At 37.7% G+C, this 24,489-nt stretch overlaps 1 protein-coding gene across 1 annotated transcript in view; it reads right to left on the bottom strand.

Annotated features, from left to right (window-relative positions):
* ZFAT (zinc finger and AT-hook domain containing) overlaps positions 1 to 24,489 on the bottom strand; it is a 92,529-nt gene that overhangs the window by 41,704 nt on the left and 26,336 nt on the right. Inside the window, exons 4-7 of the mRNA XM_086464990.1 lie at positions 18,909 to 19,082; positions 9,219 to 9,369; positions 7,474 to 8,942; positions 6,057 to 6,289 (exon numbers count right to left, since the gene is read on the bottom strand). Coding sequence (XP_086321116.1) covers positions 6,057 to 6,289; positions 7,474 to 8,942; positions 9,219 to 9,369; positions 18,909 to 19,082 — 2,027 coding nt within the window. The remainder of the gene's footprint in view (positions 1 to 6,056; positions 6,290 to 7,473; positions 8,943 to 9,218; positions 9,370 to 18,908; positions 19,083 to 24,489) is intronic.

The following is a 24,489-nucleotide window of genomic DNA, read 5'->3' as shown; positions in this document are numbered from 1 at the left end:
GGAACACTAAGACAAATACACCTTGCTGTTAAATAAGAAGAAAAAAAAAAAAATCACAACCCAACACTCCACACACACAGTACTCACTGTAATTGTGACAATTTTACATTCTTGCTAATACTCTTCAGGAGGGCAAGGCTATAAGCCTATGCCTGAGGGAAAAAATGAAAATCATCACTAAATGCATCAAGAGCTATAGAGCTACGTGAAAGTACAGGCACAAAGAACCTATCTTTCCACACGACGATGGCAACAAAATTTTTCAGTAACAAAATAATCCAAAGAGCTTTCTTCAAGCAGTTAGCTATCTACACCAAGTTCTGAGGTAAATGACCTTCAAGACGGGTATGTTTTATAGTGTAACACAGATTGTACTTCCAAGCACCGAGTCCCTTCAAAATGTATCTGTCAAGCTCCAATCTCTCACTGAAAGCATCCAGCTGAAGCCAAACCTTTCACAGTTGTTTACCCAGGTCAGTTCCACAGACTTCTGGAGCTTACGTTATTAGTTTTGAATGTGTACGCGTACTTCTGTCACTGCCCTGAGAGCTTGTGACAGTGCTAGTCCTTCAGTGTAATCCCATCACTCTCAAAACCAGCCTTTAAGAAATCGTCTGTCGCAAACAAAGCATTTCAGAGCACCCAGGTCACCACACGGAGCCCCAGAGATGGTTTCCCACCCCCCAGCTCTAGGTCTTCAGAGTGTCCTTGTCACAGGCAATGACAGAGGCACGTTTAAGGACCGAGGCTGAGGGAGCAACTTCATCACATTCTCAGCACGCAAGTTTTCCTCTGGTAAGTATAAAAGTTATTTGTCCTATGCCTTATTGGAGTACCTGCTTTTTAAATGTTTTTGACGTTTTTTTTGAAGGACACAAACAGAAGCAAAGTATCAAGACAGCTGGATCTACCTTTGTTAGAGACCAGCTGCATAGTCCAATCAGCTGCTTAAATTTCAAAGTCACTTCCACACTTCCTGAGATTTGCTTAATCCCCCTATTAGCCAACTTGAGAAAATAGAAGAAACTTAAATAATTCTAAAATTAAGTTAGTTTTCTGACTGAAAGTACTGTTCGCATTCCACAAATCAGGAATGAATTAGGTCCATAAATATGCTTAAAGATAGTGAAAAAATTAGTCTAATGCTATCACAGATTTTTCTTGTTTCTTTGTAAAATAAGGCTGCTCACACAGGAATCAAAATGCCTTTCTCTTTATATAAATGAATTAAAATTGTGCTAAGAAAGCATCAGCTACATTGCATTACCAATTTATAGCTCTCTGAAGACAATTTTCTTTCTCTAAGGAATGTGTTTCAAGATAATTCAAGGGGTAGGTGTACTAATACACAGTCATGAAAAGAAAAATGAAAAGCCTCTGTATACTTAGCATTTAAACCAAGAGACCACTATGACGTTTATGTAATGAATCAAATAGTACTAAACGTGACCTACACTGCAAAACATCAGAAACATTAGCAGTTATTCTACTGCACACCATACGAAGAATATATCTGATCGTATATTATATGATCTATACAGCAATTCTGCCACTAATTTCAAAAGAGACAGTGTGAACTCCTGACTGCTTTGTTACCAGCTTCATTAATAGTGTAAAATTAAGACCACGGCCATAACAAAAAGTGCTTAGACCCAAATCAAATATGTTATAGAAATCAACAATCCATGCCCCTCCTTTTAGTAGTACTGACGTGATTTTATGAGCAGGAAATAAACTAAAGCTCTACTAAATATTGGCAGTCTGAGAGCATTTCAAGCAAAAGTTCCCACAACTCAATTAACGCAACATTTCATTGTAGAATTTCATAGAGAGCCAAAGCCTGCTCCTGCATCTACTCAGACCAAAAGAAATTTAATTTTTAATGCCCGTGGGAACAGATATAGGTCCTTGAATTACACTTCCGAGGAGTGATGACATCCAGAAATCTTCACAACAGCTGTCACGATATTCAAATCAAAATTTTCACGAAATATTCCCGAATTAAGCTCATGGCCTATTAAAAGGCAACTTGGTAAAAGGATACGATGTACCCAGGAGGTGGCTATGCACACGAGTAAAGGAAGCTACAGAAAAATTTGCACATGATTAGGCAGACTTTTATGAAGTCTGGCAAGCAGTAGAAATCACAGCTCACAAAATGACAAGCACCTGCACACAGCCCTGCTTAAGCATTTTTTCATGAAATAACCACTAGTAAGAATGAATAGCTAGCTGACATTCTTCATGGAAGCAAAGACCAAGAACAAAAGCCATTTCCCAACTGAGTGCCCGATCATTAGAACACAGATTTTTTTGGTTTATTCCTTCCCTTTCCAGTTCCTTGCATTCTTGACTACATAGTGGCACTGCTCCAGAGGCAAAGGTATCACAGTCAGACCAGTGACAGTCTGCAAATGAACACTCCTCAGGAAGGGGAAATAAGCAATCAGAGCTCAAGTATGGCGCTTCCTACCAAAAGCTCTAAGTACGCTATTACATGAAAGGTCAGCAGCATAATGAAATTTCGAAGCATCCTTCCAAAGACAAGAATCATTTACATCCCACAATGCACAGGAAAGCTGATGTAGGCACCTCAGAGCAAGTGGTCGTTCTGGGCCTGAACTCTAGTTTTGTAGAGGTGCTTATCTTGCAGTCTCAATTACATATATAGATTTAAAATTTTTTCAGAGACAAACCTCTCCATGATGTTTATCTCTTCAGCACACTGAGTATTCTAAAACCCACTGCAGGTTGTAAACAAACTCTGCTACCTACTTCAGGATTGTTTAGTTCCACAACTGGTCCCTAATGCAACCACTAGCTCATTCATAACTGTAAATTATTCTAATCTCATTATAAACCGCCTATGCTTTTCCTAGGTACTGTGACACTGAAGTGATTCACATGTGCCATGGTTTGAAGTTCTGAAGAACTCCATAAATACTCCATAAACTGTCAAAAACCACTACACAAGCCTTAGGGGTAAAAGATGGGTACTGAAAATCAGAGATTATATGCAAAATTCTGGGTTTGAATCAAAGTGAGCTTCAATTCCCAGACTTCAAAAGTAAAAATCTTCCCTGTAACAACAATGTGTAGCAAATACAGAGACAAGAGGCAGCACATACACCTTTCCCATCACCATCATCATCCCTCAGGGAATAAACAATCACAAATTCAGTGCAAGACTTGGATGGTGTATAGAGAATAAGACGGGTGGCTGTACACTGAGTGACAAGGATGAACAGTAAGCTGCTTTTTAATAACCATAATTTATCCTGTTCACCAAACAATACAGGGATCCAACTTAAAAGCAGCCAGCAACAAGGCAACGAAAGATATGCATTCATAGGAGTTCCTTGTATGGAAAAAACCTGAGATTTTGATATCTTCTCTCTCCAGGGAACTTTAATCTCAGTATTTCTTAAGAATTGATTTTGCAAACTAAAATTAACATTGAAGTAGCTTTACACATTTAACCGTGCACAGTTTGTTAAATTACTATATTTTGGAATGAGTGGTCCTGTCCAGTGAGGTATGCACTAAGTAAATATACCAAGCAGTGGGCACAAAGGCCAATATGAGAATTGCCACTTTTAGTTACTGAGTAGATTCTAATACATGAATTTTTCAACCCATTTAAATACTCAAATATATTTGACAGTAAGCATACTTATGAAAGATCTTGCTGTCACACTGTTTTTAATTATGAAATGCATTTTCACGGTTCTATTTAGTATCATGAAAACGATCCTCCTGGTGGGAGCTGTTGGACATTCATCACACTTGAAAACCATGTACTTACGTCAGGATAAAGGATATCTAATTTTAAGCTCTTTTTTCTTAAGTAGTCTCAGATATCGTTTAAATAGATTTTTGCCATCAGATGGACATGATAAACACAGTAAATTCAAAAGCAGCCTAAAAGAACATGTATTATGCGAGCTTTCTGCATATTTCACAACAAATTCAGATTTTGTTTAAAATACCTACAGAATTGGGGGACAAAAGGGGGAAAAAAATGTTCTCTTTTGGGTCACCAGGTTTGTTTTGCTTTTTAAAGCCGTCCTGCATTTACAAAAGACCAGAGCCTAGCAAGAGTAGGAGGTGAAGTGTTCTGTTCTACCACAAATGCTTTTAAAGTAACTTCAGCTGTTGGAAATATTGGCCAAAAGCCCACCTGCTGACTGCAGAAGATGACCTGAAACCACTAGGGGCTGCATGTTAACAGCTTTTTTAAGTAGCTATGTAGAAATTGTCCACATCTGGGGAAAAATTAACATGAATCCTTAATTCAAGCATCACATTTCACTTATCACAGTACTTTAAGTGAGTTGTGATGTTGCTTTCTCATGTGATTAAGAGGAATTTGTCATATTTGATGCATTCTATAAAGGCTGTGTAAGATTCATGTACAAGACAATGCTGGTGAAAACCATAACGTTGTGTAAAGAATGAAGAAAGGCCCATCTGTGTGAACATTTCCTTTCTCTTAAAGGACAGAAGAGTGAGTGTGGCAATTAAACAACTGGTACTTTCTCCTCTGCTGGAATAAGAATAAAAATAAACTCAGGAGAAGGGTAAATCACCTTTTGGAAGTATTTTACTGCATAAATTCTTAAAAACCCAAATTGCAAGGATGTAGTTCATGCCAATTTTCTGGCATTATCAGTCAAGAAATAACTACAATTAACTACAAATTAACTAAAACTAACTACAAATACCATGCTTGTCAAACATTTTATGAAATCCTAAACTGTACTTTGCTCAATACCAGTAACTTCATATAAAATCATATGAAGCAGTATGGTCCACCTAAGCACTCCAGATGGTCTTCAAGAGACTCCAGTCAAAAATGGACTAAATTCACCATGCCGGGAGAGCAGGCACTTGCCAAACACTCTTTCCTAAGGGTCAATTTGGAACGGGAACAAACTTATCTGTGTCCACACATGGTGTGAGTGTATATAGGTCATAACTTCTCTGGGTATACTAAGTCTAGACCGTCCCAGATCAACTATACCTTGCAAGCAGAAAGGATCCTGCCATGTGGTAGGAAAAGAAGTCCATGGTATGCAGACCTTTTCTGTCAATAGCTCTATTTGGGCCACTCATGCAAAACAACAAAATAACAACAAAAAAATAGGCAACACCGATGTAAAGAAAATAATTGGTTTTTCTCAATCTTCCAAGAAAGCATGTAAATAATTTCACTTCTAAAAAAATCACCTTAATCAAAATGAAGAATAAAAAAATCTCATTCCTTAGTTTTAAAATATTTCTTATTTTCAGTACCATAACATATTTTCAAAAGCATACTTTTGAAACTAATGCAAGCAGGGTTGATGTAGAAAACATTTTTCCTCAAAAGATTATTCATGTATTAATGTTGAATCAGAGCAAGATCACAAAGCAGTGTCTTGCACAAAGAGGGCTTCCAATCAGGCGTGCAGCCCCTTGCACAGTCTCAAAGAAAACATGTAACAGGGCACGTTGAAGAAGTAGGGCGGACCTGGTTTTAACCCAACAGCATTCAGAGCTGGAAGGCTTACTGAGTAAGGTAGAAGCCTTTCAAATGCGATCTCTTCATCTTTGCAACCACAACAGAAAATGACAGATGTTCAAAGAGATTGGCTGAAACTAGCTGGAGCTATTGGGAAAAAAAATAAAATAATTATTTTCAACAACCTAAACTTCTTCCGTCTATAGTAATTAAGAAAGGAACATATTTTCTTTTTACCACAGTCATCTCTTTATGCAGGAAGGGAATGCAGGTCCATGGAATGAAGTAAAGTAACAATAGTAGTAGACCTCATTTCACTCTCTCAAAACCCAAAGAATCTGAGAATGCTGGGAAAATCAAAACCAAAAAATGGACACAGACATACTCTATTGGAAACTTCTATGAGAGGGACCAAATACCTAGTTGTTGTAGCTCATGTATTCCCTGCATGGAAGTAATAAGAGCACTCAGGTAAGAACTCTGCCACACAATTCCAAACACGATGATGACGACATGGAATGTAGACAAACGTACTGTATTGTTTGTTACTTACCAGTTCCGTGTGAACTTTAAGATGTGCCTGGAGCTTGTATTTATCTGGAGTAGAGTAGTCGCAATCTTCTGTGGGACATTTCAGCAGAATATTACTGTGTTTCTGAATGACATGGCGCTTAAGGCAGTTTTTGGTGATGGAAGAATAATTGCACTGGGAGCAGTAATATAAATGTTCTCGAGTATGCGTACGAACATGCATGTCATAATGCACTTGGTACCAAAACAACTTGCCTGAAAATAAAATTAGACATGAAGTAAGTAATTTCTAAACAATTGTCAGAGAAAATTTCAATAAATACCCAATTTTCTTTCAGGGCAAAACACATTGTTTGAATCTTGACCCTTTCATCTCTAACGAAGATTCATCCTAAAGACCTGTTGCTAACAAAAAATATGTTTACAAAACCCACTTTTGTCTAAAAAAGTCATATGTCCTGAAACAGCCTAACAAGGACAACTTCAATACATATCAATGATCTTTTTCTTAATAAGAAAGTCCTTCAAATCTGCTCTTCTATACAAAGGATCTGAATGCAACTGTACGCTAACAGAGATTGTAAAAATCTTTTTTGTTACTTCCTTTTGTGTTATTCTTTCCAAAAAGCATTTCTGACATAATGGTACCAACAAGGGCATACCAATTCATTTAATGTACAACGTTACACTGTTTTGAAAACAATTTTTTGGTCAAGCGTTGATTGCTTTCACTTCTCAGGAATGAAGACTACAAGATAAATCCCATATTGTTTCCCGTCCAGTTATGTAAACACAAAAATTTTCAGTTAGAAAAAATGGGAATGGTATATGATTCCCACTTTCATAAATTCAAAAAAGCAATTACAATCAGAACAGTCTTGATCCGATACTATGTAATGAAAATTTTCACCTCAAAAAACCTGGTTCAAAACAAGTCACAGAAATATGCCAGTATATACCCATCTGTTGTACAGAATGTATATTATTATACATCCTCCCACAGTATACGAAAAAGACTCCGAATTTTATACTAAGCTGATAATGAAGCTTAAGCATTAAAGCATGGACTGACTAATTCTGATCACATGCTTAAATCTGCTGTGCTTGTGCAGTGAAAGCTATGAGGTGGGGAGAGGCATGTGGACAGAAATAATCTAATTCTACCAAATTTCATATCAACAGAAAATTGGGCCTAGCAAAGTGTTGCTTTGCTATATTCCCCTAGTGGTCTTTTTGAGGAGATTTGAGTAATTTCACACTATTTATACAGCAAAAAGTAAATCTCACTAGACCCCACAATCCATACTGAACTACAAAATTAATACTGCTACAAAGACACACAAATATATTGAACTCTATAAACCAGAGGAGGAGGAAAAAGATGTCCCACTACATAACATTTAAAAAACCCAAATAAACTTAATTCTATTGCTTCTTACCACAATATTCACATTCTAAGTCTCCATAAACCTTCCTTATCCTCTCACACAACTCTGTGTTCATTTGTCTCTTTTGCAAGCTATCCAAGATCTGCATAAAGGCAACAGCTCCACTCCCACTGTCTGATGTAACTGCATTAGTCGAGGCTGCCTGTGGACTGATGGCTGCATTAGCTTCTGGTGTTGGCAAAGGGTTTGTGGTTTCTGCTGAATTTTGAACCGTTGGATTGCTTGTTTCCGATTCGCTGGAAGGAACAGATTGATTTCTCGCTTCAGACGCTGAAAGGTTCTCGGTCACTGTATTATTCTGACTCGGATTTAAACTTTTGTCTTCAGACAGCAAAAGCTGAATTTCTTCACCCTGCTCATTTACAGAACTGCAGTGATTAACTTCCTCTTCATTTGCAGGAGAAACTTTTAACTCACCAGGACCAGAAGTACCATTTTTCATTAGAAAGCAATCTGACGCTACACAGGGTTGAATGTTTGGGACCGCTGTGTCTGTTGTCTGACACAGCGTCTCTGTTACATTCTCCACCAGAGGACTTTCGAATTCTAAGGAAGGGACCGCATTGATTTTTAGGTCACCATTATGTTGACCACTACGGTTTACACCTGCAGCTGTTGATTCACCTTTACAAGCAGACGGTTGTGGCACGCTCACGGCATCAGTGCTCACGGCAGTCAATTCATCTGCACTTTGGGCTAGCTGTTCACCGAGGGCCTCTGGCTGGATATCACCTCCCGGCTCAAGCAGGCAGAAACTCTGATTGATAGAACTGTTAAAAACAGAAGTTTCCTGCAAATCTGCATGAACGTCTTTGATGTGAGCACGAAGTCTTACAGAACTGACAAATTTCTTCAGGCACACAGAACACACGTATACAAACGGGTGCTTTCGAACATGAAGCTCAAGGGCTTGGTATTTAGTGGCTCCATGACCGCAGAGCTCACAAGCAAAGGGCCTTTCATCACCATGAACGAGCATGTGACGGTCTCGATCGAGTTCGTTTTTGAATTTGCGTTCACAAATATGACAGTCATAAAGAAGTTGCCTTTTGCCCTCTCGTGTCATCAACCGAAGCTCGTCAAAAACATCTTTCACCTTTTTATCTTGAAGGTCATGCGTTTCCTTGATGTGCTTGATCAAATTTTTAACATCTGAGTATTTCTTTTTGCAGAAGCGACAATGCTGCTTAATTTTCTTATGAACTCTTTCAATGTGGACTTTGAGGTGGCCTTTGCTGAGACAAGTGAACGTGCAGTAATCGCAGCTGAACTTCTCCCCTGTATGTTTCCGCATGTGAACATTAAGGTTGGCTTTGATTGCACTGGCATAACTGCAGTATGAACACTTGTAAGGTTTTTCATTTGTGTGAATCCTCAAATGTGCTTGGAGGGAGTGTTTAAATTTGAACACCTTGTTACAGTATTCACATGTAAAAATCTTCAGTTGAGTTGGACCCAACCTAAAAAGAAACCAAACCAGTTATATTTACAACACTGAAACTTGGTGACATAGTATGTCAAAATTACCCTAGATAGTCATAATGGACAGAAATGCTTATTTTATTTTAAAAAGGTATTCTCCACAGGCTTTTTAAATTCTGCAACTCATGCACAGATTATTTTCAGCCATTTCTTTATTTAATAGGCTCAGAAAACATTTCAGTTTCATGAAAATGGATAGGGAAGCATTTCATTCATATTTTACATGAACAGAAATGTAAGTACTTCAAAATTACCTGCTTGATTTCATTGCCTGTTCATATGGGGTTTGCTGAATGGCATACTCTTGATATCCTCTTCGTTGTGATGCGTCTTGAACTGCTGCCTCTGGAGTTGTGGGTTCACTTTCTTGGGGAGCAGCCTCAACAGGAACAATTTTTGTGGCTCCTAAAAGCAAGAACAAAAAATGCTCATTAAAAATGCCCATGCATTGTCTATGATATACAAGTGTAAACAAACCATTAAAGTCTGTAATCATTACTTCAAATATTTCAGTTTCTGTTGTTATATTCAAGTGCATAAAATGATGAATACACTTCCAGAAGACATCAGTACTTACACCACAGATCTGCTTAAGTAACATGCCAGGACTGCTGGTTCTGAGGGTTATTCATGGTGCTTGATGCCTACTATTATGAGATTCTATATACAAATACTTCCACCTTAAAAAAAAAAGTAACTTTTGAAAATGAAATTTTAATTTTTCTGTTTCTGCCTCATACTACATCCCTTGAAAACTTCAGCCAAGCGGTTTAATCAGTTCCACAAATAAGGCTGGGGAAAAGACACTGTTTAGTCTATATTTAAAAGTCTACACATGTTTTCCTTAAACTGATCTTTTACTGCTTCTATTTTGGGGCATGCTGCCATCCCCTCAGAACAAAAGAATATATTCCATGCGCATTTCTCAGTCTCCATTAGAAGCAGGAGTAAAGGGGCTCTACCAAACACTATAGGATCAGATTCTATCCCTCAGGGCTTTACAGTTAGTTGAGGCAAAAATAAGCGTATTTTGAGATGTGATTGAGTTGAGATTATTTAGCTGAGTATTCTTTATTTTCTGAACAGCGGCAAGAAAAATTTAATGTTTTGCATCCACAGTTATTAGCATTGAAGGTAATGAAAACCCATATAAATATTAATTTACACTGAAAAAAACCCCAAAACAAAACCTCATGTATATCAAAACCAAGCACCCATTCTTGATTGATCCCCTCCTTTTTAATTTCTTTGTCTGTCTGTAATTCATCTACCCATGTGTTCAACGCGAATGCTATTATCTTCAACAGTTGAAATTATATATATTTGTATATTTATGTATTTATTCACATATATATTACAATTACATATGTATTTTTTGTGAAATCATGATAGTCTACTAACAAGTACTACAGAAAAATCTCTGAAAAAAAGTAATTGCTTCCTGGTCTGATACTGGAAAATTAATAGTACATAAGAAAACTTATACTGAGTAATAAAGAAAACAAGACTTTGAATATGTAGAAATAGATGAACATACAAGTGTATATAAAATGAAATAATGAAACCTGAATAGAAGAACAAAGTTCAAAGAATGATGCATGAGCTATTCCTAAATCTAGTTTCCCTAAAAAAACTTTTAGCCTGCACACCAGGAAAAGTGTCATAAAAAAGGCAGATAGAGTATATGGGAAAAAGCAGTAACAAGTGGGGTTACCCAAAAACATGTGTGAAAGACTCAGGGATGTTAAGTTGAGGAAAACAGTGCTGTTGACAAGGGAGAAAGACGGAGATCCTGTGGGTCCTTCAGAGTGATTTAAAGTGGGAAATGGAGATATTTTGAGAAGAGGCCTTTTGGAAGTATGTAAGGCTAGTGAAGCTTTTTGTATCAGATGGGATATCAGCCAACTCTGTCAATAAACAGACTGTAATAGCTCTGTTGCTCACTGAACTGGCTGGATCTAAAAAAAGGCTTTTTTTTGACTTCTATTTTTTAATAATTCTTTCAGTTCCATAGTAAAGATTCTCCCAGTTATCAGAACTGATCTTTCAAGTTTTCAACCTAAACGTTACCAGAACATTTTAACTTCTATTCTTCTTGTCACTCCCTCTCCCACAAATGCTGGGTTGTCCAGCAGGACTGCATCCTCCAAATTGCACTGTAGTAGCCCAGTGAGATGGGAGCTTGTCATTACAGTACAGGAGATGTGGTTCAGTCAGTGGGTTCAGTCTAAAGACGATAAAACAGACATTAGGCACCAGACCAGTGTTCCCCTAGCTCAATATTTTAAAAATAGAAGTAAGTTCTCCTTTATTTAGAACAACTCCGCTAAAAGAAAACAGATCTTGAACTGCTCTAAATGCCTGGCTACCTCCTTCAGGCCTCCCATTTCCTGAATGTGAGACAAAGATCTTCATTAAATGCTCTGCACTGAACCTCCTCTGTGCCCTTCTGCCTTTCAGAACGTTTAAGCACTTCCTGAAAAGATTGTTGAACTGTTTAATAGACTTTTGTGCTATCGCTATAAAATTTTAATCACCTAAATTAGGTGGACTAGATAAGTACTAACCCACCAGTACTTTGCATATCCGGAGCGGACAGAATGTTCCAGGACATCCCAGCACTACAGCCTACATTCCCCATGGGGTCAATGGAGAGGCAAATACCTCTCAAAACCTAAAGAGGGAGATCCAGTTCTTCGAACATACTGAGTACTTGCTCACGGTAGGCAACCACATCCCCTCATGTTAGGTAGTTAATTCCTACCCTTAGAAGATACACAAGCATTAAGAAACATTAGGTGCCTCTATCTACTTGGGATGCTGCCTAAGTATGGGCTACCAAGACCAGTAGCCACAGCAATCACTGCTATATCACAAACTAATGACTATATGCCTAGAAAGTGAGAAACCTAGTTTCTAGGCTCTACCCAACCTAGTAGGTAAACGCACACGTCCCACATCTCAAGTGAATGCCCTCAATATTTGTGTCTCTAAAAGCAGCCACAGGCTAGGGAAAAGTGCAAGAACAAGGCAGACACAAGGTCTGGTTTTCCATTAAAAACATCATATGCCAATAAGGAAGATAAAAGTTTTCTTAACTGTTACCCCCTGGACAATCATTTAAAGAAGTCAAGGTATACAAATACCAGGGGCGGGGGGAAGAGGTTAACTGTACTGATCATTTCTTTCAAAAAAATCCTTCCTCCAGCACTATTATATCTCTATTTTAAATGCAGAACGGACATTAGTTTACTAGACTTTATTTACGCCTTTTGCTTTCCTCTTTTCAGTCAATATCATCTGTTCTAAGTAAATCTGCTTTAAGTGTAATAAGAATTGAGTTACTCATGACATTCTGACAGCAACTTCTACAGATAAGCATTACCCAGCGTGCCTTATCTCTGGCTCAAACTCAGTGATGGCCACTAATCTCTTACAGTCTGTCCCTTAGAAAAGTAGCTTGCTCTTTACTATAGAGGTCTCCAATACTTATCAACAGTCTAAAAGGTAATCACAATGGAAGGAATGACTAGGAATAGATCAGAAATAAAACAGGAGACATCATCAAACAAATTCCTTCTAAAATCCAACTAAATTCTGTGAACTTCCTACAACTTCAAGTATGGACAACAAAAAGGATATAGAAAAAAAAACAGAAAACAGTAACAAAGATAAAACCAGAAGTATTTTGTTTGAAAAAGGAATAAATATCTCAGAGACCTTCAGCTGGGAAGAGAGTTAAATGAAAGAAGAGTATCAGAAAGACCTCTAAAATCAGCACAATACTGTGAAAAAAAGTGTGAATAATCATTCTCTATCTCATAAACCACTAACAAAGAGCAGTTCAAAGAAATAAGCAGTCAGCAGGCTTAAAACAAAACAAAAGAACATACACTTTCACTCCATGTGTAATTAAATCATGAAACAATTACTGCACAATGAAACAAACACCAAAAATATAAATGTATGTAAGAAGGGATTTAGACAAATAATTGTTTAGTATTAAATTAGTATTAAATATGATGATCCAGATGCAACCACTAGCTCAATGGCTGTTAAAATCTGGGAGGCTTTACATAATAAGTTTCTTATTTCCTTCCTATGGAGATGTTGCGAGCTGCCTTTAGAGACAACTGATCCAACTAGATCAACCTTTGAGCTATGATTTTTTTTTCTCTATTTCTTTTTAAGTTTAAAAAAGCCTTCATAATGTAGGTACCTTGGTCTGCACAGGTAAAATCATTTGCTAAGGGTATGAAGTGAATATTTGTTTCTTACAACCTCTTTTTGAAGGTATGTATTTTTTCAGCTTCTACAATATCCTATGGAATGTGCTCCAAACGCATGAGACCCCTGGCAAGACAGTTCCAAAAGTGAAACCAACAGAAACAACCCCCACCCATAAAGCCAAATGTTCCCCTTGCAAACCTACACCTCAGCCTCCAAAATAAAGCTTAAAAAAACCCAAAAGAACCTTTTAATATTTTTATAGGTTAGCTCACCATGAGGTTAAACACATTTTACCTTGGACAAAGAAACAGAATCACAGACCTGTCTGTGGTGGGATGAAGATTACCCTTTCAACAGAGCTGGACATTGGATTGGCTGAGCTAAATCAATCCGTAACCCCACGGTAATATAGATACCTGCTTACATGCTGAGGGGAAAGCTTTAGTTTTCCTAACCTTGCTTAATTCCACATTTGCTTTAAATCAACATAAGGTTAGCTTCTTTTCTCTAGCCCTCCTCTTAACTACAGGTTCGTGGTGTCTTAAAAATGCCAGCACAGGAATTTACTAAGATGAACAGGATCAGAGAAGGGATCTGGCCAAAATCTACGCCGTGTCTCTCCTTCTGCAAATATATCATTAGTTTTCTGTTTGTGTGTTACCACACAACTGCATAAACAGGCACAATGATACAAAGCCCAGGAATGCGTGGCCAGGGCTGGGGCAGGCCTGTGACAGCAGTCTGTACTTACTGAAGCAGCCACTTGACAAAGCAGTAGTCCCAACCCTCCTGCTTTCCCCTCAGAGATTCATTTTGTTACCGCTTTCCCTCTCCCCACTTTTGAAACTTGTGTGACCCCAATGTGAGACATTTCAGTAAACAAAACTGGCAGAAAAACATTCTCTGACAGAGAAGATGTGTATGTGTGTGTATATGTGCATGAGCACATGTAGGTGTATTTTTCCCCCAGTTTTTTGAACTGGTGTATCGCAGGCTGACACGAGCACTAGCGCCGGTGCAAGAAAGGTGAAGTGAACTGGGAAATAACAGACAAGTCAGAAAGCTCCCGTGGCAACAGTCTGATATTAAAACCATTCAGATGTGTCATAAACCCACAACCATCGCTCCGTGAGCTACAAAAAAAAAAAAAGTCACCTTCAACAGAAAAGACTGGTACCAGTTTAACAGAAAAGACTATCATCAGTTAAACTAAATCAGTCCCAAAATAGTAAGCAAAACGACACTCTACCACTTCTTCCCCCTTCCCAAAAATCTCAGTTGGAGAAGAAAAAAAATGTTCCTGAATTACCACACAGGGTACAGTAGCAGAACACAGCTGGCCTTCACAGACAGTGGTTCCTCAGTGGAAATCGGGGAGAGAAAAACCTGCATATTTGTATTAAGATTTTGTAGGAGAAAAAAAAACCAACTCCTTTAGAAATAAAAAAATACTTAGCATCAAAAATTTAAATACTTCACGCTATTTTTGTGTATCTTGATACCTACCAAAAACCCCAAGGATTCTACCATTGATCACCTTCACAGGAACTTAAAACAACTCTCCTACTAACAAGCTGAGTCTATAAAATATTACAGGACTCATATAAACCAATTTAAATGTTCAAAGTAGAATATCTCCTGAATCAAACTAATTTAGCATGAATAATAAACTGGGTTTAGAAGCCTTGATAATATTACAGAATCAAATAATAAATAAAAATACATAAAAATAAATACATAAAAACCTAGAAGATTGAATATTTGGCAGAGTGTACTCACTAGTTCTTAAAAATAGACTATGAACAAAAGTATCTGCCATTCAAATCAAAGTATTTTTAGAAGTGCATATAATTGTAGTTATTCATTCTCATTCTTAATGGTGACACTTATGAAAAACAGTACCACATTTAATCTGATACCAGGCACGCTTGTTCATGAACAGAGCACTCTTCAAGGTTTTTGTGTCCCACAGAATCAGAGAATGGCTGGGTTGGAAAGGACCTTTAAAGGTCATCTAGTCCAACCTGACCTTAAACGGTTCCAGGGATGGGGCTTCCGCCATCTCTCTGGGCAACCTGGTCCAGTGCCTCACCACCTTCTCAATCAAGAATGTCTTCCTAAGAGCTGATGTAAATCTCCCCTCTTTCAGTTTGAAACTGTTACCCCTCATCCTATCACTACCCTCCCTGATAAAGTCCCTCCCCACCTTTCCTGTAGCCCCCTTTTAAGCATTGGAAGGCCACTCTAAGGTCTCCCTGGAGCCTTCTCTTCTCCAGGCTGAACAACCCCAACTCTCTCAGCCTGTCCTCACAGGGGAGGTGCTCCAGCCCATAGATCATCTTTCTGGCCCTCCTCTGGACCTGCTCCAACAGGTCCATGTCTGTCCTATGCTGGGGCCCCCAGAGCTGAACACAGCCCTGCAGGTGGGGTCTGACCAGAGCAGAGTAGAGGAGCGGAATCCCCTCCCTCGACCTGCTGGCCACACTTGATGCAGCCCAGGATGTGACTGGCTTTCTGGGCTGTGAGCGCACGTTGCCGGGTCATACTCAGTGTTTCATCCACCAACACCCCCAAGTCCTTCTCCGCAAGGCTGCTCTCTATCCACTCATCGCCCAGCCTGTATCTGTGCTCGGGATTGCCCCAACCCAGGTGCAGGACCTTGTACTTGGCCTTGTTGAACTTCATGAGGTTTGCACAGGCCCACCTCTTCAGTCTGTCAAGGTACTTCAACACTTCCACAGAAGAAAATCTACCACTTTTATTCAAACTGTATTTACTCTGTGGGTTAATGCAAGCTTTCAAACTTCTAAAGCTGTAAATCTATTACCTTTCATATGCCTCCCAAGCAAGCATTACAGAAAAGGAACATGGGGGAACAATCAATGTTGTCCAATTGTCCTTTCTGGGAAGTTAAGAACTAACTGATCTGTTTGTTAGAAGGGATTTTGAAGAGATCAATTTAGTCCTAATCTACTGAACATGTGATGTAAAGCAGTGTCCCAAACCTAAACAGTATATAGCAAACTGTTAATGTGATCCTTTTAAAAGCATCTTTCATTTAAGAAGGGAGACATACAGTCTGAATATTTCCTCTATACTGTGGATAAAATACAGCTAATTCTTAAAGCCTTTTCTACTTTTTCTGATTGACAGAATGCTTATCTGACACCTTCAACAGGATTTTACTGCACTGGACACAAAAAGGGGTATTTCCATGCATCTTTAAAGCTAGGTAAGAGTTGGCTACAGAATGATAATGTTTGCAGAAAGATGACTAAATTTTGATAGTGCTTAAACACTTTTAAACTTTACTTTCAACTTGACTGTACAGGTGATCTAGCACACAGAAAGCAGGGGAGAAGGCAGAAATGTTTCATCTATTCATATTCTTTAACAGCAATCTATAGCAATAACTCACCTCTTCAGCACATAATAAATCTCCAGAAAAATGGAATAGAAGACTATGAAAAATCTTCATAAAAACTCTGGACATTAAAGTATTACTGAGGAAGGAGAATAGCCTAAGAATTGCTAGTGACATTAAAATATAGTTAGACCATGGAAATTAATGAAAAAGTAGAAGAAAAAGCAATGAAAAATAAATTAAAACATAATTGTATTAAATAAAGTATGTTTCTTTTGAATCTTCAAAGAGTTAACCGCTTATATAATATCTTCTAGAATTTTCAAATTCTGAAAAATAGGATGATTATTTGTATCTGTCTTAACAGCAATGACTTTTTTATTACACATATTCTAGCTGGGAACTTGAATATAATAAGATTACTAATTGTCAATCAAACGAATGAGAGGACCTTCAAAAATAGCTGTAGGCTCACATTTGACCATAAATCCCTTTGGTTCATTAAAGCCTTTTGAATGTAACATGTATTATGCACAAATTGCTCCAAAATTGAAGTTGTTTTAATATTTTGAGTCACTCAAAAAGCATATGTGTAAAGAAAAGCCAAACTTTTTGTTGTCTGAAGAAAAATTTTACTAGGTAGTAATTAAGGCACCAATCTCCCCTAGATTTTCATTTCCTCTCCTGAATCACATGCTTACTACATTTTCTTCACGATCTGTATTTACTATTATCTTGTTTGCCTCTTTAGGCTAGTTTCCTAAGGAAATGGGTCTTTGACTGCACTCTCTACAACGTCTTTCCTTCCCCTCTTGAAAGTTCTTCTCATCCTTGCCTGAAATGTAAAGATCTCAAAGACAAAACTTCTTACAAGGTGCATAAAATTTAGCACCTGGAGAGAGGAGACCCCACTTAACAGCTGTTCCCAAAAGCCCGGAGGAAGGGAGGATGTATGCATAAATCCATAAACTAACACCTGTATGAACCCATTTAACAACAGCTACATGAGCCCCTCAGCCAGCCATCCCATGTTGCCCTTTGCCCAGACGAAGGAGCAGAGGCGTAAGGGGAGCCTCACGTGTGGCAGTGAGGAGAATGGGCACCAGTTAGGGGAGAAGCTACATGCAGTGGGAAACAGGCAAAAGATCTGGGAGACACAGTGGGAAAATGAGAGTTTAGCAACAGCTAGGAAACAGCCCGGGGTTACACCACACCAGAGAAAGGGGCCGGTGGCTAGTGAAGCAAAGCAGCACAGATCTCAAACCACCCTGAAGCCAAGTTTCCACATTTCCAGTGCTCACCAGTCCTCTTCCACTTTCCCCGACATTTACAATATTGCAAGACCAAATTTTTAACAGCTCAGTGTAAGTCCAAATCCTGTGTGGTGTGATATTTCTCAAAACAACGTATGTGAAGGTGGTTTTTACTTGACTTCTAGGCACACGGGATATTCATAGGTGAACTCATCCAGCTTCCTCTACCATCACAATTACAAATGCATTTTAGCAAAGTCCAAGCATATCACAGATCTCAATATCAAAAGATATTAAAGAACAACACAGAAAATCCAGCTAGCTTCCAATCCACAACAATAAAATAAATAAATACAATCTAGTTGTTCTGAGAGCTATAAGCAAAACAAATATCCAGAAATGTTAGCAATAATGAAAAGGAGAACAATAAAGCTACAAAGCTGAAAATAATGCACAAAACTATTAAAAATGGATTCTGTCAGTCAGGTGAGTGAATGTTTTATATAAACACAGGCATATGCAAGCCTATTTTTAAAATAAATAGTTCGAAATTATTCCAAAATCCTTTGATGAAAAGATACTATAGAAATTTATGGATGAAGAGTCTGTTAAATACTCTACAGGAACTTTATTTGATTTTCAGATATACATACATATTTTTGTCAAACTATTTCTATGCATAAATATTAAGTTATATATATACTAAGTTGCTTGTGTTTTCATAAACAAATTTCATTTATCATAAAAATACACACAAATCAAGAGCTGTAATAAAGATATTACAGGGGAAAAATATTTTCCTGTTCTTTGGTCACTTTTTTTTTCATTTTCTTCTTTAAAACTATTCACAGACTAAACATAACTGATGTTAATGCAGATAACTACACCCAGGCCCAGCATTTGTCATACCTATGAAGAAATGCGACGGTAGTTCTAAAATTACGTAGCTGCCAGATGCAGAGATTCTGTATCAAGATAATCAAATAATACTAAATATTAAACATCCTAAGCAGTTCAGACTTAGACCAATGACTATTTCATACAGTGTCAGCATGGACAAAACCAAATTTGATTCTTTATTTGGTGATTCTCATTACCTGGAATAGCTTCATGGGCTGTCAAAACCACACTTATAATAGGATTTTTAGCTCCTGAAACCTGTTCAGTCTCCTTAGTTGACGGAGTTTTCTCTGTTTTCTGAACTCTGGGTCTCTTTGGAGTTTTTTCTCGCTCATCTTCCTTCCTGTCAAGGTCAACGTCAGAATCATTACCTAAAGAGCAAACATCAAAAAGAATGTAACTATGTACAAAAGAAATGCAAGTAACACAGTCACTAACAGTACAAGAAAGAATTAGGAGAAAATTAGTGCTACTGTAGAAAGAAACACACGTTATCAAAACAAGATGTGCTGATGAAGTCCCTAAAGGGGAACATTTTTCCTCCTATTTAATAAAACTAGTGTAATACTTATACAAATAGAGAGAATAAACAAAATAAAAAAAAAAAAATCAAAATTTTAAAAATGGACTCCTAGAATCATTTGTGTTCCTAAACTACCTTGATATTATTGTGGATTTTTGTGAAAATGTACAAACTTTGTAGAATTTCTTATCATTTCATCATTAATGAACAAATTCTTTTTCTCCTTTCCATATGTAATTTGATTACTTTAGGCTTATTTCTCCTAGTTTTGGATTCATAATCCATCTGATTTAATGGAAAGTCTTCCAACAGTCTGGATTAGGCCTTTTTTTTTTCCCCACTGTTGTTGGGAATAAATAGCCAGAAACACAGTTTTCTTTTTCAGTGTTGATTCAAGAATAATTACGGTTCAAAACAGTTCTTTGGTTCAACCTAACTCCTGACATGTAACTCTTCGTTTTGAAGACCTGCACTTCTAAATCATTGCCTAACTGTCGCTGTTCAGAATGTCTTCAGTCTCCTAAACTGGGTAACTTTTGGACCCATTAACTAGAAAGCAACGCCATAGTTGTACTCAAAACACTTATTTGAAAAAAGAATGAATAATCAGTAATCAGCTGAGTTGTTCCTTGAAGCTACTTCTTCCTTAAAGCAAATGAGGAATTTCTTTCTGAAATTCTAAAGAAAATTAATAAAAATGCTTATATATAAAGAATTAGCAGCATAAAGACTAAAAACAGAGGGCTGCAAGTTTATAAGAACAAAATTTCTGTATATTAGATGAAGTGGTAGTAAATGCAGGCTAAAGGAAACAAACTTGGCAAATGAAGACATTATGCAAATGTTCTAGAGGTAATAGGTAAGGAAAGCAAAAACTGATGGAAGAATATTATAAATTAACCCAGCGAATTTCTTCCCCCAGCTCCCGCCCTGATTCTAAAGCAGCTGACAATCTCCAGAATAAGTCACTCAATGTATATTCATAATATGCTGTAGCTGCTCTACTGAGATAGGGAAACAACATATAAATAAAACCCAGTAACAGCAAAATTGTAGTGTGTCTAGAGTTGTTTATGACCTGCAAATAGCAAAAACAATGGAAAGAGACGCTACATGGAAATGGCTGTGTTTTAATTTCAGTAATATTTTGTTAAGATTGAGCTGAGATTCAAACAAGTCTGTCTCCTGTCGTCTTACCTTAATGGAACAAAGTGTTAAAGAGTGCTGGCTGTTCCTTAAAAAAATGAAGGACACAAGCACAAACTAAAGTAGCATAGCTAGCACTGATCATGTAACCATCACCTGGATAAACTGCAAGCTCTTTACTAGATACAAAACCAGAAGGAAACAAGAATGTAGGAACTAGTTTTAGATTTCTCAGGCATACTGACAACTGTTAATGACCTGCTGCTAATCTGTAAAACTGAAATTTATATTTACAATACTTAGAATGAGCAGCAAGTACATAGTAAACTGAACTCAAACGTAGGTGGCAAGCCATCTTTCTACGGAGTCACGTTAGCACGTTTTTGCCCCAGTGTCTAGATTATAGAAAATTATGCTCTGCCTTGAGAGCTCCCTGCTTTTCAGTGTCTGCTAATGACTTCTTCAATTTCACTAGATACATTCCTTGTCAGATGCCTCTTCTCCACTGGCTTTTTCTCTGTAGATTTCTATGATTTTGGAAAACATTGCTGGTTTATAGGTGTAAAGGGTCTCATTATGTCCCCATTTAACTTCTTAATATAGTTGTAAATTATTAATTGATATTGAAACCACGTAATTCTAACACCAGCATTTCTCTGCAATACTTTGAAGGGATATTTGAATATAAAGAAATATGCCCTTCAACCAGAAACTGCTTGTGCAGTGTTTTCTTTTGGTGTGATGAACGGCAGTGGGAGGAAATAAACAGAGTTTTCCACATTTCCTTCATGAAACCGCCTCTGTTACTTTATCAACAATAAAACAAATCATCACAAATTTCACAGCAGGACGAGGCCACCAACAAGAAAGTCTTTTCATAAAGAATCAGAATATGCAAAGAATGTAGGCTGCTTATTAAATTGTGTTTCCCTGAGGCTACTTCACATACTGTTAAACAACAAATGCAAAAATTAATTAGGTTAATTACTCATTTTCTTCAGTGGATGGTAAAAGTTAGTGGTAGTATTAGGGGAAAAAAATTATTTTATATACCTGTGGACAAAACTCTGAGGAATTTTTTGCGTGTTTTAGCTAAAAGAAATGCAGAATTCTAGATTGAAAGGGAAGTTGTGATGAGGACAACAGAATTTTCTCCATTTTGCCTGGGATCACGTAATGAATTTTGGTACACACATGAGTAGAATATAAGCACCCTACTCCTAAATCCTCCTTTCTAACCATTACAAAGTAAGACTTAGTCAGTTTAATGAGGAAATGAAGTTAAACCAAATGACAAAATCATTTTATTGCCTTTTCATGCTTTTCATGTCAACCTGTAACTCTATTAACTTTTAAATATTGGAATTCTACTAAAAAAATCGAAAAGGAAGAAAAGGACAAACCACAGACTTGAGTTTGTTAGGGATCCACACTAATGAATAACTATTACCACAGTAAAAAGCTAACAAATGTTTCATGCTGTTTTTTTTCTTCCCTAATGTGCCTCTATCAGGCAGATCAGTTTGCTAGTTCCTGAAGTTTGACCAAAGGTAAAAGCTGTGGAACAGAACAGACATGTTACAATAAATACAGTTGGCTATGACTCCTTGCTTTCAAAACAGAACACCAAAAATGCTATTTTAAAATAACATAAGGAATTGCAATATAAAAATATTTCTTTATTAAAATGTTGCTGTTTCATATGCATAGAAACCTTGTACATGGATGCTAAGCACTAAATATGAAGATTATGGCCATGTGAAAATATTCTTAAGAAACCCAAAGCTGGTAAGTACTTCAATCAAAGGACTGAATCCCAACTTCCCTCTTAGTACGAGCTGAGAACATCCAGCTACTAACAGGAGGACTGCATTCAGTATCTGCAAAGATGTGAGGAAGGTATTGAGTGCCATGCAAATTCCATTAACACAAAAAAGCCCACACATATATTGGCCAAAAGCAGGCAAGCAAGAAAATTCAACTCAGTTGATGATCATACATCTTCAACTAGTGATGAATATTTGTATGAACATTCTCAACATTCACAGGATGCATTAAAAAAAAAAAAAAAAAGGTCTCTTCCCTACAGAGCAGTCAAGTCAAGTTCCAACACTTAAATGTTAAAATTCATCCACTAATCTGATCCATCTTGATGGCACACCAAACAACAACCAAAAAATTAACTCTCAGTGACAGCTGCTTTCTTCCTGAACACTCTCCCCACCAAAAACCCTGAACTAGAAGGTGTGCTTTAGGAAAGGATTACAAGGGAGACAAAAGCATGTTTTAATTAAAAACAAGAGGTTCAACTTGGACCACAGGGCTCAAACTGCCTTTCCATAATATGGGACCATATCAACAGTAATTCAGTCGTCTTCCTGGAAGAAATCACTTACGAGTTAACATTATGGATTGGAATGTCAAAATAAGTGTTTTGTCTCTCGCAACCAGGACACTTCACCTGTATAATACAATTCTTGCTGTATTATAAAGGAACACCCGTAAGTGATTTTAAGATGATTTATGAGAAAATGGAGTATACGCGACTTAGAACAGCTAAGCAAAGTTTCTCCAAGCAGTAAGGGTCTTTGCTTGCTCCTAACCAGATTTATTTAGACAAACTGCCTCACTTTGCATTTCCCTTGCTAAGCAGTCAGCTTAGCACTTTGTCAACTGGCAGTTCAATTCAACAGAATAATAAACTGACCTCCCCTATCTAGTGACAGGCATTTTAAAGGCCTGCTTCTGCTTGTGCAAGAAATACAACGCTGGGCCTGTGCCTTCTAACACGTTTAAGAAATGGTCATGTCTGTGCCGATGAGTAAAGCTGCTGTCAGCTCTGAACAAATCACTGCCTTCAGAGTCCCGTCGAACTAGATTATTCATCTGTCCCATGATTCTATTTGAGTCATTAATTGAAGGTACTGCTCTCTGCATTCATAATTGGATGTACGACATTTTGCAAGCACAGCTACATATCCCTAATTGGCATGTTTTTAAACTACCCTTCATTCAAATTACTATTTTTTATCCCCTAAAAGATGTTGGTATTTCATAGTAGCAAGAGAACAGCTTAAAAAAAATAAATTGGCCATTTAAAATGAACACATGCAATTGTATCTCCTGCAGAGACTGACATACTACTCCCAGAAAGAACTCATTTAAATTAGAATCCAGCGGATGGCAAAGCCAGTTTAAACTAAGGCCAAAAGTGCCATCTTTAAGAATTATGCAGGCTCCTACTTCAGTAGGAATGAATGGTTCACTCCAGAGAAGAGAATCTGTCCACTGCTGTAATCTGTCTTCCAGCCAAATCCCATTCCCCAGCCATCAAATAGCCTCCCCTATATCTGCCAGAGATGCCCACTGCTGCAGTGTGGGAGAGGGACGGTGGTTAAAATAACTACCTGTTGTCTGCCTCTCAAAATGAGCAAGTTCAGAGGCAGCTGCTGGAGAACTGATCCAATCCAGCAACAGCCAAAACCCCCAAACCCATCCCAGAGGCAGAGGCTGAAGCAGCTCCGTTTCCTGGCTGGGAGCTGACACAGTGAAGACACGTGGCTGTTCAAGAAGAAGCTCAACTCTTCTAGTTTTGTCTTAGGACAAAAAAGAATGGATGGCAGTACCACCAGCCAGCCAGATCCAAATCATGAGCCAAAACCATCAATTTGGTTTAACCAAATAAAAACAGAAATAGGTGTACGCACAGCTCTGCCTAAATCACAGCAATTTTCTCAGGCAAAAAAATTTATTTATTGAGCACGTACATGGGGCATTGCATGTAAGCAGAATGGACATTTTTTAATTCTGTGCAAAAAAGTAACACTTTTTTCTTGCTGTTTTATTGAATGGGCCCACAGGGTGAAGGCAATCATTATGCATCACAGGATTAGACTAGATGCTCAGAGGATGTCGGTAACCAGTAAGGCTTGGTGACTCCTGAACGACTGGGAGAACTATCAATGAGACACTGATCTCCAAGAGGTCAACGTGGATCACTAATCACAGAAGCAAAGAACAGCAGAGGCCTATTACATCCATCAATTATTCCTCTGACCAATACATACTGCAGTTTCAATACAGTTTTACAGTGATTTATCCACTGTAAT

Source organism: Leptosomus discolor, chromosome 5 (assembly GCF_034619465.1).
Source record: "Leptosomus discolor isolate bLepDis1 chromosome 5, bLepDis1.hap2, whole genome shotgun sequence".
Taxonomy (NCBI): domain Eukaryota; kingdom Metazoa; phylum Chordata; class Aves; order Leptosomiformes; family Leptosomidae; genus Leptosomus; species Leptosomus discolor.
The sequence above is the reverse complement of the archived record's forward strand: the minus strand, read 5'-3'. Positions and strand labels throughout refer to the sequence as shown.